A 17,061-nucleotide genomic window follows, 5' to 3' on the forward strand; every position below is an offset into this window, starting at 1 on the left:
GTAATTAGTCGGAAGCAGTTCACACTGAAACCAGAGGGAGAGAAGAAGATGCTCAACACTATGGCCTGGGCCCACAACGACAGAGAGACATTTAAAGACACACAGAGAGAGAGAGACGGAGAGGTAAATCAAAATTAGAGAGAAAAAGAGAGAGTAAAAAAAGAGGGGGAGGAGAGAGACGTGTCAACATGATTCAGACCAGACGAGACGCTGAACATAATTCAAAACTGGATAAAATAATCATGAAAGACATAAAAGAGGGACAGAGACAGGACACGACGGCGGAGGCACTAACCGGAGGCTTGGTGGCTGCGTTCAGGGACTCCATCTCTGCGTGGGTCATCCACACGTTACTGGTCGACTGTGATCGTGTGAACAAGAGAAAAGTGAAGCCATGAGAAAATAAACACCACATATTGCATCGCCTGCAAATTAACCAACTGTGACTTTCAAAGTAATAAAGAAACAACAAGGAGGGTAAAAATATAAGAGGGATCTTTTTTTTTTTGTTTTTGTTTTTTTTTAGCTATGATTTCCCCTCAAAGCCAGTAATTCCAATTAGAATTATTTTAAGCCTAATATTTGAATATATGATTTATTTTTAGTTTGTACAGTAATCACCGCACACAGTACAACAACCACAATAAAAAAAAAAAATAAAAAAAGAGTAGGCCAGAAGCAAAAGCTTATTTTTTGCCTATCTTTCTCACCTGACACACCGCTTACATTAAATTAAATGTGTACATCATCAAGGATTCGTATTATAACAAAAGAATCAAAAACAACCAAAACACATCTACCATCTCCATTTAATTTTCCTGAATGATCTTATACTGAAGGCATGTTTTAAACATTGTCAGAGAAGTGAACAACTTAAATTCATCATCAAGTCCATTCCATAGTTTCACACCCACAACCCAAACCCACGTGGACTTCACATTTGTCTTCACTTTCATACATTCAAAAATATAAAGACCTCTTAAATTACAGTGACGCTCTCTTAATTGAAAGAACTCTTGAATGGTATTTGCCATCAGCCACTAAGACAGGACTGCACTAATCACTAGGAGAGTCCTTTTGTCCTAGTGACACACTTTTGACCATCATTGTTGTTCAAAATCAGATTTGATGCGGGTAGAAATCATGTTTATTGACACTTTTATGTGTGAAAGTTTTACTCACTATATTTTTAATCATTCCTTGAATCACCCACAAGCAGTGGTGTAGTTCAGGGTATATGGGTATACGGAGTACACCTACATATTTTTCCGTCAGCATTGCGTAGACCCGCTTCTAAATCCCCCTGATGCGCACCATTCAGTCGTATTTGAGCCAAATTGCTCATTTTTGCCCCTAGAATGGTGAAGTCATGACCCGCCCTACTCTGCCTCTGATTGGCTAGTACTCGGTGCCGTCACTGATTCGATGGTTTAACTTTAGGCATGAGGACTGATGAGCCAATCAGAGGCACAGTAGGGCGGGTCATGCTGAAGAAAATATTGCTAATTTAGCGCTGGCGATCTCTGGAACCTGACTGGACACTTCAGGTGCCAGTGCCACCCCAGTTGATTGACAGGTCACTGCACGTCTCGTTGAAAAATGCGTGATTATTGGAAATGCAAACGAGAAAGGCAGAATAAATGACTTTCAAGTGAGTGACACATTGAGAGTATACCCACTTTTCCAGGGACCACTACACAACTGAGTACAAGTAACACTAATTATGCTATGAATTCACTGACAGGCAAATAGATGAAAGAGAATATTACACTGAATAAAATGACAGAATTCTCTGGATCTAAGCAACATGGGGAATATTTAATATAACACTGGTCAACAACAAATTTATTGTTTCGGTTTTTTGAGCTGATTTAGGATAATTTTGGTGTGCTGAATCCAAAAATCACATAAATTTTGCTGAATCAGGTCAACTTTCTGCACTATGCTACATATTGGCTTTTTAACATTTTTGCTTACATTTATGGACATTTTCACATCATATGATACCAAATTCTTTCATATTTCTTGCAATAAATGAGTTCTGAAGATTTGACTTTTGCCAATTTATGATTAATGTTTTTTTTAATATTACAGGTGAATGAAATGGCCTGTAATATTAATGAAATGGCGGGCGACACGGTGGTGCAGTGGTTAGCACTCGTGCCTCACAGCAAGAAGGTCCTGGGTTTGATTCCAACACCAGTCGATGGGGGGTGGGACCTTTCTGTGTGGAGTTTGCATGTTCTCCCCGTGTCTGCGTGGGTTCTCTCTGGGTACTCCGGCTTCCTCCCACAATCCAAAAACATGCACTAATAGGTTAATTGGTTAATCTAAATTGCCCATAGGTGTGAATGTGAGAGTGATTGTTTGTCGCTATATGTTCAGCCTGTGATGAACTGGCGACTTGTCCAGGGTGTACCCCGCCTTCGCCCCTATGTAGCTGGGATAGGCTCCAAGCGACCCCCGTGACCCTAGTGAGGATAAAGTGGGTTCAGAAAATGAATGAATGAATGAAATGGCTTCGACTAGAAGATCTTGCAAAAATAAGCCTGACGTATTCTGCTCCATCTGCGGTGAATACACCATTGTACTTAACAGGAATCAAGTCACAAGTTTCATAAAGTGTGCTTACCAATCTTATTTTGGTATTAAACTTGGTGACCAAGATAAAGTTTGGGCGCAGATTGTGAGAAGATCAAATTTTTCAAAATCAAATGAGCAAAAAAACCTGACCTCATTGAGGAAAAACAGATGTCATTTTTGGATTTAGCGGTGCAAAATGGTCCTAATTCAGTTGAAAAAACCTAGACAACTTGCAAAAACCATTTTTTTGTAACCCAGTGTGATCTATATTTCACAATTTAATTAAACATATTAACCCTTTCATGCATAGTGGTCTCTCCAGTGGACAGTTATTCTACAGCTGTTCTTCTTGGATATTCACAGGTATTGTTGTTTTAGTTGCATAATCAGCCAACACAGTGGGTGCTTATTTATTTACTATTTTATTTATATGTTTATTTGGTAGGGACAGCACACATTGATTAACATTTCTTTAAATGTGCCAGTATTAGCAAAAAAGCTATTTTTCAACTGTTGTCCCTGGGTAAGATGTAAAGTTCATTCATAAAATTAGAAACATTTACGAAATTAAGGCATTACCCACACATTACCTAGCATTAGTTCACATACACAGTATACACAGGTCACCTTTCAGTAATAGTATAGGTGACCCAAAAAATTTTTGAAGTGCGTATTGGCAGACATGAGCAAGGGGCAGCACTGTGAGACAGTGACCTTGAGCAAGTAAACACACCCCCATTTTAGTAACCATTGGCGGCTGTGCCAGAATTGTTCAGTAACCGTGTGATCTCAAGATTCGGTAACGTTCCCTGGCCCCCTAGATCGCCAGATTTGTCCGTTTGTGATTTTTTCTTGTGGGGCTATCTCAAGAGTAAAGTGTACACGACTCGACCAAGAACTCTGGATGAGTTAAAACAGAGAATTCAGGATGAAATTCCCAGTATCCCAGCTGAGATGTTGCAGCGGTCAATGAGGAATCTCAACAGCAGATTTCAAGAATGCATTCATACAGGAGGACGCCATCTACAGGAAGGAATTTTTAAAAAATGAAAATTCCATCATTGTTTCTTAAATGGCATGTTTTAAGGTTTCAATTACTATGAATAAAATATTTTTCTTCCATCACTCTTGGTTTTATTGGATTGTTAAAAAGTTCCCATTTTTTTGTGTCACCCTGTACAAACACCTGGAGAGACACTGGCGCCATCCCATACACTGCAATTCATACCACTACTGTAACTTTGCTGCTTGCTCTTTATAAACCTGATCTACAGTAACATGTTTGAGTGTAAATACATTGTTAATTGTTAGACTGTAATTAGCAGGGGTGTTTTGTTTTTTTTTCATATAATGTCCATGAAGTGAGTAATAACTAGCATTAGAATATGTTAAAATGTGAGAAAACATCAGATTAGCTGCATTAAAAATGTTTTTATTTCATCGTTTTTGTATCACTTTCTAATATTTGGTTTTAAATACATGTTTCTTTGCTTCACAAATAAAATGCATGGTATACCTGAGTGGAAATTTTTGTAAATCCATGAAAAAAAAAAAAAAAAAAAACTTGATCGGATTGTTTTTTCATGCCTAAGGAGGAATAAAAACATCCAAGAAAAAATCTTGACTAAAGTTCTCATAATTCATGCATGAAAGGGTTAAATATATACTCTTGGTGTATTCAGTTTTAAATATTAAGCATTGAATGAATGCTGCAAACTGACAAATGTGCAAGTTGTGTGACTGTTCCTTTAACAACAGCCTCATGGATAAGATCACTGTTGTAAAATAAATAGGACACTAATAAAAAGAATAGGGAGAGCACAGGCAGAGTAAAACTTAGCCTTAGTTCATTTTTCAAGACTCAAAATCGACAGTCGTAAAAAGATGGCTTTTGGTCATTCGTCACTTTATCTTTCTTGGTATGGGAGAAAAGAAAAGCAGACGCAGAAATGAGCCGCATGTGCGTGCAATAGTTTAACTGCATTTTACAACATCTGGTTTATCTTTGCTTTGTGAGAAGGCAAAAAAATGAGATTTTGGGAATTTGGGAAGTTACATGTGCTGGCAAAGAGGCCTGAGTTTTATCAGCATCCATACACTTTATTACCATTTTCCTTTGGATAATGTGCACATACTATACATTTATTTTGCCATTTATCCGATGCAGTTTTTTCCCCATTTCCTGCATCCGTGTGAAATCTGTCAAATTAAACCCTTAGTTTTTCACATTCTGTCATTGTTTCCATCTTAATACTGATTCAATACCATCTGTGTTTTATCCTGGTATGATATCACATATCCTTAATTACATTTATTTTTGTGTCCTGTTACTTGTTTCCTTAAAAATCCCCGATGGAGGTCATTAATGTTTCAACTAATCTTTAAATCACTAACATCTGGTCAAGTACTTAATACTGGTAATAGAAAAGCAGTGTTTGTGTGTCCTCAGCAAAACAAATGGTCTAAAAGTCTCTAAACTGACAAGGAATGAAGTGTTTTTATATCTTCACTTTAAAGGAGTGATATTTAGTGTTTTTAAATAGAATTATGCATTTTAAAACACTTCCCTGGGGTCTACATAAACTGTAAATGTTCTGCTTGGGTCTGAATTTGTCATTAATTCAACTCCACAGGTCCATCTTCAACCCTATTTCTGACACGAGAAAGGTCGTTTTGAGTGCCGACCCTTTAACCCAGGGGTGTCAAACATGCGGCCCGGGGGCCAAATGTGGCCCGCCAAAGGGTCCGATCCGGCCCGTGGGATGAATCAGCAAAAATTACACTTAAGATATTAACAATCAAGGATGTCATAGTTGTTTTTGTTCAGGTTCCACATACGGACCAATGTGATCTCAAATAAAATAATAGCATAATAACCGATAAATAACCCTGGTCAACAACAAATTTATTGTTGAAGTTTTTTGAGCTGATTTAGGATCATTTTGGTGCTGAATCCAAAAATCACATTCATTTTGCTCAATCAGGTCAACTTTCTGAACTATGCTACATATTGGCTTTTTAACATTTGTGCTTACATTTATGGGCATTTTCACATCATATGATACAAAATTCTTTCATATTTCTTGCAATAAACGAGTTCTGAAGATTTTACTTTTACCAATTTATGATTAATGTTTTTTTTAATATTACAGGTGAATGAAATGGCTTCGACTAGAAGATCTTGCAAAAATAAGCCTGACGTATTCTGCTACATCTGCGCTGAATACACCATTGTACCTAACAGGAATCAAGTCACAAGTTTCATAAAGTGTGCTTACCAATCTTATTTTGGTATTAATTATTATATTTTGTGAGAAGATCAAATTTTTCAAAATCAAGTTAGCAAAAAAACCTGACCTGATTGAGAAAAACAGATGTCATTTTTGGATTTAGCGGTGCAAAATGGTCCTAATTCAGTTGAAAAAACCTAGACAACTTGCAAAAAAAATTTTTTTGTAACCCAGTGTAATGACTCCAAATTTTCTTAGTTTAATGTGAAAAACATAATATTATATTACATCTATAAATAAGTAAGGAGATCTCCAAATTTTTCTCTTTGTTTTAGTGTAAAAACTTACAGTAAATGATGAAAACATTAACATTTACAACCTATCCTTTAACAGTAAAATGCGAAGGTGAAATTTTAATTATTAATTATTCTTCCTGTTATTAAATATTTTGTGCCTTTATAGATCCAATCTGTAATATGCATGTATAAATGGTAATTTGAGATGTAATATAGTTAAAATTGCACTTATTTTTCTCAAGAAATTTCAGTTTTTTTTCAGGTAGTTCACATCATTTTTGTTTGGATAGTTTGCAAATGTACATATTTTTATAATTTAATTTTGATTGCACTAAAACAAAGAGAAAAATTTGGAGTCGTCATTATTTACAGGTTATTATGCTATTATTTTAGTGGTCCGGCCCACCTGAGATCAATTTGGGCTGAATGTGGCCCCTAAACTAAAATGAGTTTGACACCCCTGGTTTAATCCTTACGTGTTCTCTTATATATTTATGGATTTCGTTGTTTTAGTTCCCTATCAGCCAACACAGTGGACACTTATGCATCATCCCATAATTCATGCCATTACTGTAAATTTTCTGTTCCAGATAAACCTGATCTACAGTAACATGTTTGCCTGTAAAAAAAAAAAAAATGAAATTCTTAATTGTTATAAAACTGTAATTAACAGTTTTGTTTTTTTCAAAATGTTTTTTTTTTTTTTTTTTTTTTTTGCATAGTACCTCCATGCAGGTATTGTTAAAATGTGAGAAAACATCCAATTAGCAGCATTAAAAATGTTTTCATCTCATAGTTTTCATACAGTATATCAGTAAATACATGTTTGTTTGCTTCTAAAATTAAACATATGACTTTGTAACTATGAAAAATAGGTTCATAGAACAAACTCAATCACATTGTTGTTTTTTCATGCCTACAGAGGAATAAAAACAGGAAAAAAAAAAAAAAATCTTGATTAAGGTTCTCATAATTCATGCATGAAAGGGTTAAATGCACATGTGCCACTTCAGGCCCCGCCCCCTCCAGGTTGTTGCCCGTGTTTTCTGTCCCGTTCAGCCACTTGTGTTTGTTAATACAACCAACAACTGAACATTTTAGGTAATCGGCTCGAAATTTGGACATATTTTCAGTTTTTACTACAACCGTTGCTGCTGATAAACAATTATGGCGTACTTGGAGAAATATTCGTTGGAAGTCTTGACCTTATATGTGCAAATGTCATGATGTAACTAGTTATAAAACGTAACAAATTAAGAAGGAATTAAAACGGGTTATAGAAATCCACTTGATTGTTGCCGAAATGAATATAAACATAGCTTTGCTGCAACACCTGGAGGGTCCAAAGTCAAAGTTTTTGAACTATTAGGGTCCAAATACACAAATAAATGAACCAAAGACGAAGAAAAGTGGGTTTAGACAAATATGAGCCCTTTAACATTATATAAGAAGGGGCTTTAAATAGTTAGTGGAAAAAAACGGTTTAAGTTATGATGATTATTTTTCAACATATGCTCTATCTAGGTCAGGCCTGTCAAACTCATTTTGGTTCAGTTCCATATTTAGTCCAATTGGATCTCAAACGGGCCAGACCAGTAAAATAATGACTTGATAACCTATAAATAATGACAAATCCAAGTTTTTCTTTTTGTTTTAGTACAAAAAACCCCCCAATTAAATTATGAAAATATTTACATTTTACAAAAAAGATATGAATAATCTGAAAAAACAGAAATTTCATTTGAAAAATTAGTGCAATTTTAACAATATTCTGCCTCGACTTATTATTTCTACATGTACATTTACACACAGTGTTCCATAAACATTTGGGAACAGGCAGAAAATTGTTAAAATTTTGGAGTTTGGAACTAAAATTTGAACAATTTCTACAATATTCCATCTGTTATTATTATTATGAACACAACTCCAAATCCCAGTGGATCCATAAATGCACCAAACATTTAGGAACAGGCAGAATATTGTTCAAACTGCACATTTCAGGTTGTTCATCTGTGTTTTAATTGACGTATTTATTTGCAATTTATTGTGAAAGAATAGTTTTGTAAACGTAAATATTTTCACAGTGTAATGTTATTTTTTTCACTTTCACTAATTTTTCACAAAGAAAATTTGTCGTCATTATTTATGGTTTATTGTGTTGTTCTTTTGACTGTAGATCACACTGGTCTGTATGTGGAACCTGAACCAAAAGGATTTGGACAACCTGGACTGTTCAGGTTCATTTATGCACTTCGATCCCGCGGGCCGGAATGGAACCTTTGGCGGGCCAGATTTGGCCCCTGGGCCGCATGTTTGACACCCTTGATCTAGGTCAATACACTTCACACTGGGTTTAGAAAAATATGACCCCTTTAAAGCTAAAAGGACATTTTAACTGTATGCTCATATTTGCAGTTCTAACGCCTCCTTTTGTGAATCTTAAATGTGTGTGTGGCTGATGTGGGGGGTCTCACAGAGCGGGTGCTGGCGGGGGCAGAGGGGCTGGTGAGGGACACCATCTCCTGAATGGCCAGCCGCAGTTTGAGGCGATGCAGCGGGTTACTGATGCCGATCTCCCTCTGGATCTCCGTGTCAGACAGGTTGGCCATAATCGCACCACTCTTCACGTTGGCCCGACAAGCTGCCACGTACCACGCCGGCATTCCCACCCACAGCTGAGAGGAAGCAGAGCACACAAGGAATAAGAGGAGTGAAACCTCATGTTTTATGGCTCAGTTACATCCTACCCAGATAGCAGTTACCTTTGGGCCGGACCCGCATTAAAGCCTTTACATCCGTTTATAGCTTACATCCGTTTTCTGACTTTGGACCAAATCTGCATCTGATCTGTCTTTCAGCTCTCTCTAGCAGTTCCAGAGTTGTGCTGGCTTACGGATTCGGCCCAAAACAGTCTCCCATCTCACAACCAAGACTGGTTTTCAAAGTTGTAACGCTGATCTGGACCAGAATCGTAATATGAATCTGGACCAGAGTCGTAATACAAATCTGGGCCAACATGATACTTGTGTATATTCTAGATGTGATTGAACAGAGCTGGGCCAGAGCTGGACCGTTTCTGTAGAAGATCTGTTTCGCGGAGCAGTACCTGTTTTGGCCCGATGTGCGTTTGGACGCCGGGACGGATCTGCCAAACGGTTTCGGGCCGAGTCGGGGTGCGATTCTGTTCCAGATCCCTCCCAGTATCTCTTTGCTATCTGGGTATGTTTTACTGTCTAAAACGTTTCGAAACCTGACAGTACCTCCAACCAAGACACAACAGTAGGTCCATCCCAAGATGCAAAGGGAAGTCCTTGGCGACATGCTTCTTCCAGTAGCTCATGCCTGGTAAGAGGAGGAAGAGTTACAGGGGTTTAATTAGTGTCATATGATCAAATGGTAACATGTTACATCGGTGCGATTTGTTGGCGGGGGGGTGGCAGGGGTCAAAACCCCCCCCCGGTTTTTACATCCCTACTTCATACTTAAGGTTTTGAGGTTTCTGCTGTTAAAAGGACATTTTTCCTTCCACTGTCACCAGTCACTAGTGTTTGCTCCTGGAGGATTCTGTTGGGTTTCTGTAAACTGGCTTAGAGTCTGGTTTGGACCAGCTCTATATGTAAAGTGTCATGTTAGGATTTTTGTTATGATTTGGTGCTATATAAATAAATTTGATTTAATTCAGTAGCTTTTCATCCAAGCAGCAGAGTAGCCACATCTGTCCTTATCTATCCAAACTAAAACTAAACTAGAAGCATCTGGAGAGCGCAGACCTCCGCCAAGGCCGATCAGTGGGCCCCCCCATGGGCCCGCCCACCCCCCACCGCTGATCACCACCAAAATTTAATCATTTGTTCTTTGTGCCAGTATCAACATTTCCTGAAATTTTCATCCAAATCTGTCCATAACTTTTTGACTTATCTTGCACACAGACAGACAAACAGACAGACAAACAAACCAACGCTGACAAAAACAGAACCTCCTTGGCAGAGGTAGTAAAGTAAAGTAAAAGTAAAGTAAAATAAACTTTATTGTCCCCTGAGGGAAATTCATCTTGGGCACAGTGCCACATATCATTACTTCACAAGACAAGATAAAAAACATCATCACATGGACACATTACAACAACGACAGTTAGTCTGTCACATCAAACGGACATGGACTGTATTTGAGAACCACAACACAGAACATATAAAGACGCCTAAAGTGCAAGGGAAAAAAAAAAAGGGCTAAAGTGCTGTGTGTTTGTTGCACGTTGCTTATTACACTAGTCTATTACACTAGTTTTTAACACGGTTCGGCTAGTGTAAATAAACCTTCCTTACTTACAAAACCAGCTCAGGACCACACCTTTAAACTCACTTTTCTTCTTCACTTTGAATAGAAACATGCCCTGAAATGGTGTTAGGACTGAAGGGGCACACTGGTAACAAGATTTGGCAGCTCCTTCTATAGCTATGGTCTGTTTTATTTATGTTACTTGTAATGGTGCGACTTTGGTGTTTAAAGGGGTTAATAAACAGTCATGTGAATGATACCAAAGTAATCGGATCCAAAATCCAAACAGGAGTAAGTCTGAAATCATTCCTGGACTCACTTCTTCTTGCTGCGGCGGTCTTTATCTGCAGGACCCAGAGTCCCGGTCTTGTTCATCCCCATGGGGTCTCCAGAGGCCAGATCTTCAGAGGGTGTAGAAGCTGAGAGAGACACGGGGAGGTTAAAGGTCACATATATGACATATTGATGAGGTTGTATCTTGAACTTCTCATCCTTGGCAGCTCAGACACATTTAAATGAAAATACTGACTGTGTGGATATACAGTCAGCATTATGTCGCTCAATTATTCCCAATCTGCTCACCGAGGGATGCGGATCCGTCCCGTCCAGGCTGGCCCATCCTTCCTTTCTCCTTCTTCCCAAAAAGGCGGCCAATGGAAGACTTGATGCTTTTCTTCTTACTGGCCTTGTGCAGTGAATCTTGGCTGCTGTTGGAGCTGCTGCCATCTGCTGAAAGACTGGAGGGGACGAGGGAATCACTCAGCCTTATGCACATCACAAGCTTTTCTTCACATCGTTATGTTTCATGTGCGGCTGCTTTACCTGCGGAACTCCCGGGGGTCGTCGAGCATCGCCCCTGGATGTGTGAGAGTCATCCTGTCCAGCCGCAGCGCACGAGGAGTGGGAGGAGGCGTCGAGTCAAGAAGTGCCAGGGACCGATCGTCGTCCTTATTATTCTGCAACACGCAATAAAATCGTTTAAATAAATATTTCTCGCAACATGTCACTTGGATTTTAACTCCAGAAAAGCAGAAATCACAGACCTGGATCGCATTAAAATTCTATTTTTATATCAGCTCTGTTTAGGTGTCACTCAGACAAATTCAGTCCATTTTAATAGTTTCTGTCTTGGGATTTGGGCTGTGTATCGGCAAGAACCTGGCAATACGATACAAATCACAATACTTGGATCACAATACGATATATCATGATACTGTTAAAAAGGCCATTTTTTGTTTGTTTCTTTTTTTTTTTAAATGACTATAACCTTTGAAGAATTAAACTACACCAGAAATATGCACAAATACTCAACACATTTTTATTTGATCCCAACAGAATCTAATGTTCTATCACCAAATGTTCAAACTGTGTTCAAAGTGAAATTCTGTTTTACAGACATTCCAGTTTCAGATCCTGTTCAAATGTTCAGATTCTATTAGTTCACAACTAACATCAGAACAGGATTTGAGTTCAATCCCAACAAAGGAAAGAACATTATTTAATAAAAGAGTGTTAAATAATAATAAATAAAATGGAAACAAAAATAAAAAAATGAACCTCCACAATATCTGCATTTGAATAAATACCTAAAAATATTGATACAGTATTGTGAAATGAAATATCACGATATATTGCAGAGCTGATATTTTCTTCCACCCCTACATGGGGTAGTATCTGGGTTGTATAAATTTAATATAATAGCACATTAAGGTGATGGTCATGTCATCAGCATATTTATTATCCAATCCAACTTTATTTGTAAAGCACTTTAAAACAACCGCAGTGGACCGAAGTGCTGTACAGAAGAATAATTGAAACCAAAATAAAAAAAAAAAAAATACAGAATAGATTAAAAGACATAGAACTGTACAAAAAAAGAAAACAGTGCTGCACAGAAAAATGAGTAAAACACAAATAAAAGAATAAAATACAAGAATTGATTAAAAAAAAACATAAAAAGCCATACAATTAAAAACAACAAAACAGAATAAAAATAATACATTTAAACATCTCACATGCTTTCATGGTTCATATTATGTTGATTTTACTTCCCTTTTACATCACTGTTTTATGGATGACTGGTTAAAACCTAACTCAAGAAGACATTTTCACTGTTTGCAGCTTATCTTAGAGTTCATTTTCTTACCATCCTCATGTCTTTGCTTCTAAAACTTATAAAGAAACTGGGCAATGGAACAAAAAAAACAAAAAAAACACACTCCATCTAATTGGAATAGCCTGCCCAGTTTGCTTTACCTCCTTTTATTACTTAAAGGCATCTTTTCCCTCATCTTCTTATTATTAACAACCTGCTCTTGTTTCTAATCATACATGAGGAAAAGAAATAATGTAATAATACTGTGTGGGTGCATGTTAATGTACAGTATGTATAGAGCTCTGTGTGGGTACGTTTACTGAACATTTTGGCATTTTAGGGGAATCAGTAGGTGTGAGTTTCTTTTGTCTGTATTTGCATTGTTCTCTTTTATGTATTTATGTATTTTTTCTAAATTTGTGTTACAGACATGAAAATGATTTATTTCAAAAGGTAAATCCACAACCAATGTCTAATAAATGAATAATCTAAGTAGAACGCTGTTAATGTGTACGATGCATTCATGTAATACATCAAAATATAGAGAGTATCACTAACACTAACATGACACTGGTATTAATTCTGATGCAAATTGGATCTGATTTGTTAATACTTTCTACTCTTGATTTTAACCCAAACAACGGAAACTAGGACAGACTGAGCCAGGTGATGTTATTCCATTTATCTGTTACATAAGTTTGGCTACGGAGGTCCAACTCTAACCTCATCTTTTTGTTCTTGAGATAATTTTCTGCTTCTGTTACCTATGAGATTATTGTCTTTTGGTTGAGAAATTACATCGCGGATCCTTCTTTATTTGTATTGCGCTTCGAGACATTTCTCTTCCATTCACATAGATATTTTTCTTGCACAATCACCACAGAATACATTTTTTTGGGGGTCGAATTGCACCATATTTTGAAACCCATCTAACTATTTGTCTGACACAAAACATCACACCATTGCTGGAAGTTGCTTGGCCAATCTAACATGAAAAGTAACTGAACTTCTTTGACCTCGACTGCATGATTTACTTGTGCTTTATTTACATGAGTCACTGTCTGGAGGAGCTGTTTGCATAAACAGGGCTGGACACAGAGATAAAAAAAAAAAAAAAAAACGCTGACAGGAATAGGACTTTCCCACATTGACCAGTACCTGTCTGTCTGTCTCTCGGGCCGGGGAGTGGGGCAGGCGAGGTGTGGAGTGTCCAGAGCTGGGGGGTGAGGGGGAGGCCAGCGTGGAGGAGGTGATAGATGAGGGGATGAAGCCTCGGCCTGTGCTGTCCCTCCCCAGGGAGGACGGAGGGATGGGAGGACTGTCCAACGCCACGCTGCTGACCCGGCTTTCGATCTCCTCAGCCCGCAACTCTGTGTTCTCCTTCTCCTCCTGGATCAGTCTAGTTGTTGGATGTGCAAAGAGACAAAAAGAAGAATAAGACAAGGAGAATTCACAGTGTTACTGCTAAGCTTATTTTAAAAATCTTAGGGATGCACCGATAACACTTTTTTCCAGACCGAGTACGAGTACTTGCATTTGAGTACTTGCCGATACTGAGTAGCGATACGAGTACTTAATAATCCCATTCCAGTTGTTAGTTCCTTTTGTAAATGTGCTTTATTGCTGTTGTCATTAGTCTGACTGGAACCAAGTGCTGCTACTGACATTTAATGTGTTTTTTGTTTTTTTTATTTATTTGCACAAAATAAAAACAGCAAAGGAAAAAAAACAACATTCAAACAAGGGACAAAATTGTGCAGGAGAGGTTAGAAGCCGAAAAAGAAGGCTTATATGAATACCTCCTCCGAAATGAACAATACACAAAAAAAGAATTTAAAAAATACAATATAACTGAAATAATAAACTGAAGTAAAAACAATAAAAATGTAATCCACATTACAAATCATCAAATACAAATCAAGTAATACACAGCCTTACATTTTTTAAGTCCTTTTCAGATGCTTTTTAAACAACGATAAAGTAGATGTTGATTGAAGTTCAGGTGTCAGATTATTCCACAGATTTGGTCCACCATATTTCAGAGAATACTGACAGACTGAAGTTCGGCAGTACAGAAGATCAAATTTGCTTGAAAATCGTATCCGAAAGTTTTGAATAACAGAAGACAACATAAAGAAATTGTGAAAAACTTTAGGAAGAATATGAGTAAAGTGAACATATTTGTACATGAAGACACAGGTCTGGTAAACGTTCACATCAAAAACTGAGAGAAAACTGAATTTTTTGAAAAGAGGAGCAGATGAGTGGAGTCTCTTAGAAAAACTGATCATTCTTAAAAATTTCTTTTGAATTAAAATAATCTTATTGAGATATGTGGGACAGGTTGCCGCCCAAACAATGTTGGAATCAAGGTTCTAATAGTTTTGGATTTTTCATTCTAGTTTAGTTTTATTTAGTTAGGACTTCTTTTGTCTCTAATTCAGTTCGTTTTAATTCATTTTTAGAGCAGGTTTGATAGTTTTTATTAGTTTTCATTTTTTTCTAAATGCTTAGTTTTAGTTTAGTTTTAGTATTAATTTAGTTCAGTGGTCTCTTCTTCTCTGTCGTTGTATTCAAATAAATCCCAGACAGGACTCTGCTGCTTTCTCCCAACTTTAGTCTCCATGTTTCCAGGTAGAGTGGGGACCAGTGGGGACTAGTTATGTTTTTTTTCTTTTAATTATAGTTTTTATTTATTTCAGTTAACGTTCAGTTTTCAATTCTAGTTTTCGTCATTTCGTTAATTTTTGTTAACTATAATAACCTTGCCGCCAGCACCTGGAAAACAGATGGAATGTACGCAGAGGACGGACAGAACGCTGCGTCTGTATCTGTCTGTGTCTGGAACGGTACTGTCAGTCAGCCTTACTTCTATCACCCTCATTTATTTGGTTCAATCTCCACAGTCTTCACACTCACACACATTATTCCTCCTCCTCGTACCTGCTGCACTGAACTGGGAATGTCACACAGCCGTAAGTGGTATCGGTGCAGTTGTATTGGATTACTTTTATGAGTACGAATACCAGTACACACAATGAGTATCGGAGCCGATGCCGATACTCGTATCGTAGCATCTGTCACCAAGTGTGCGTAAAATGCACACCTATAAATCAAACTATTAAATATTATATATTGATTTATTTTTCTGCTTTAATTTGATTTTATTTTTGTAAATCCAGCTCAGTCCTAATCATACAGATCAAATGTTAGAAATAGTGCGTTTTAGACACACTGGGCAGACAGATGCTAGTCTGGTCATTTTCTTTTGTTTACAATGTGCACATTTGAGTTGGTGGCCAGAATTTTAAAGATCATGCAAAAATGAACAACTTTTGAATTCTAACCTTATTTAAATTGTGAAAAACAATATAAAGTTTTTTAAAACGAAGTACAAAGTGTGCGTAAAAGGCGCACCCGGATACCAGAGGGTTAATACAACTTGTTAAGCCTCAGTGACTCCTTTAACCATCTGTAATTCTTTCACTTTGCGAATTCACCGCCTTGGGTCGGACTGAACCCTTTGGAGGACCGGTTTTGGCCCGCGGGCCGTATATTTGACACCCCTGTCGTAGACTCATCCTCCCTCCGTGCTTCATCTAGTTTGGCTTCCTTACTTGATCTCCTTATTGATGGCCTCCAGCTGTTCCTGCAGCATGATGGCCAGGGTCTGCACGTCCGTCTGTCCACTGGGGGACAGCAGCTCGGAGCCGAACAGAGTCTCCCTGTCCTCCTCATCATCAGAGCAGCCCACGTCCACACCCGCTTCAAATCCAGTCCCCAGCAGACCTCCACTCTCCCAGTCTGGGTACTGCACAGAAACAACAGGAGAGGAGGATTACTCAAACTCACATCTGCCTCTACGGTTCATGAGGACATTTTAGGAAACTGATGTATCCAACTTTATGACATGTAACAAAAACAAAAGTAGTAACACTGTTAGAGGCCGGTTGATAGGTTTATCATTTTAGATTTTTCTTCTTTTTTTTAAAAATTTATTTCTGGTTTCTGTTGGATTTTCTTCTCATTTTGTTTTACTGTGGCCACACCCCCTTTTGGGATATAACGGGGCTGATTGGCTCACACCTGTTTTGCCACACAATGTTCACTGTGGTCAGTTTCAGATGCTGCAGCTCTTTCATAATTCATAGTTTCAGTTCTTGTTTGTTCAGTATTAATTGTCCTCCTTGTAAATCCCAGCTGGACTGACTGGACAGATCCTGACCAAGGGAAATCACATTCTCCCTTTGTGCTGTAATCTACACCTGGATTTACTGCCTCTGTCCACAATAATATACATTATATAGACTAAATGTCCTCTAAACTTAACATTTATTTGCAACATAGTATAGCAAACTATGACATGATCCAAAAAACAAAACAAAAAAAATTTAGCAAAAAAAAAAAAAAAAAAGTCTCAGTTGGGGCCGCTAGAAATTTGTGAAAATTTGTTAAAATGGGATCACGAGCCAAAAAAGGTTGGGAACCACTGAATTAGGAAATATCTGAACCAAAATGCATTTATTAACAACTTATGACCATTTCAAACTCCAATAAGGATGGATGAGTTAAGTGGAAGAAC

The 17,061-nt window shown here is 37.7% G+C and overlaps 1 protein-coding gene across 1 annotated transcript in view; it reads right to left on the minus strand.

Annotated features, from left to right (window-relative positions):
* The window catches only part of LOC115424435 (liprin-alpha-3-like), a 75,985-nt gene that overhangs the window by 14,375 nt on the left and 44,549 nt on the right, over positions 1-17,061 (minus strand). The window contains 8 exon segments of the mRNA XM_030141706.1: positions 296-361; positions 8,584-8,784; positions 9,370-9,451; positions 10,704-10,803; positions 10,967-11,121; positions 11,207-11,340; positions 13,638-13,878; positions 16,097-16,290. Coding sequence (XP_029997566.1) covers positions 296-361; positions 8,584-8,784; positions 9,370-9,451; positions 10,704-10,803; positions 10,967-11,121; positions 11,207-11,340; positions 13,638-13,878; positions 16,097-16,290 — 1,173 coding nt within the window.

The sequence above is a fragment of the Sphaeramia orbicularis genome, chromosome 8 (assembly GCF_902148855.1).
Source record: "Sphaeramia orbicularis chromosome 8, fSphaOr1.1, whole genome shotgun sequence".
Taxonomy (NCBI): domain Eukaryota; kingdom Metazoa; phylum Chordata; class Actinopteri; order Kurtiformes; family Apogonidae; genus Sphaeramia; species Sphaeramia orbicularis.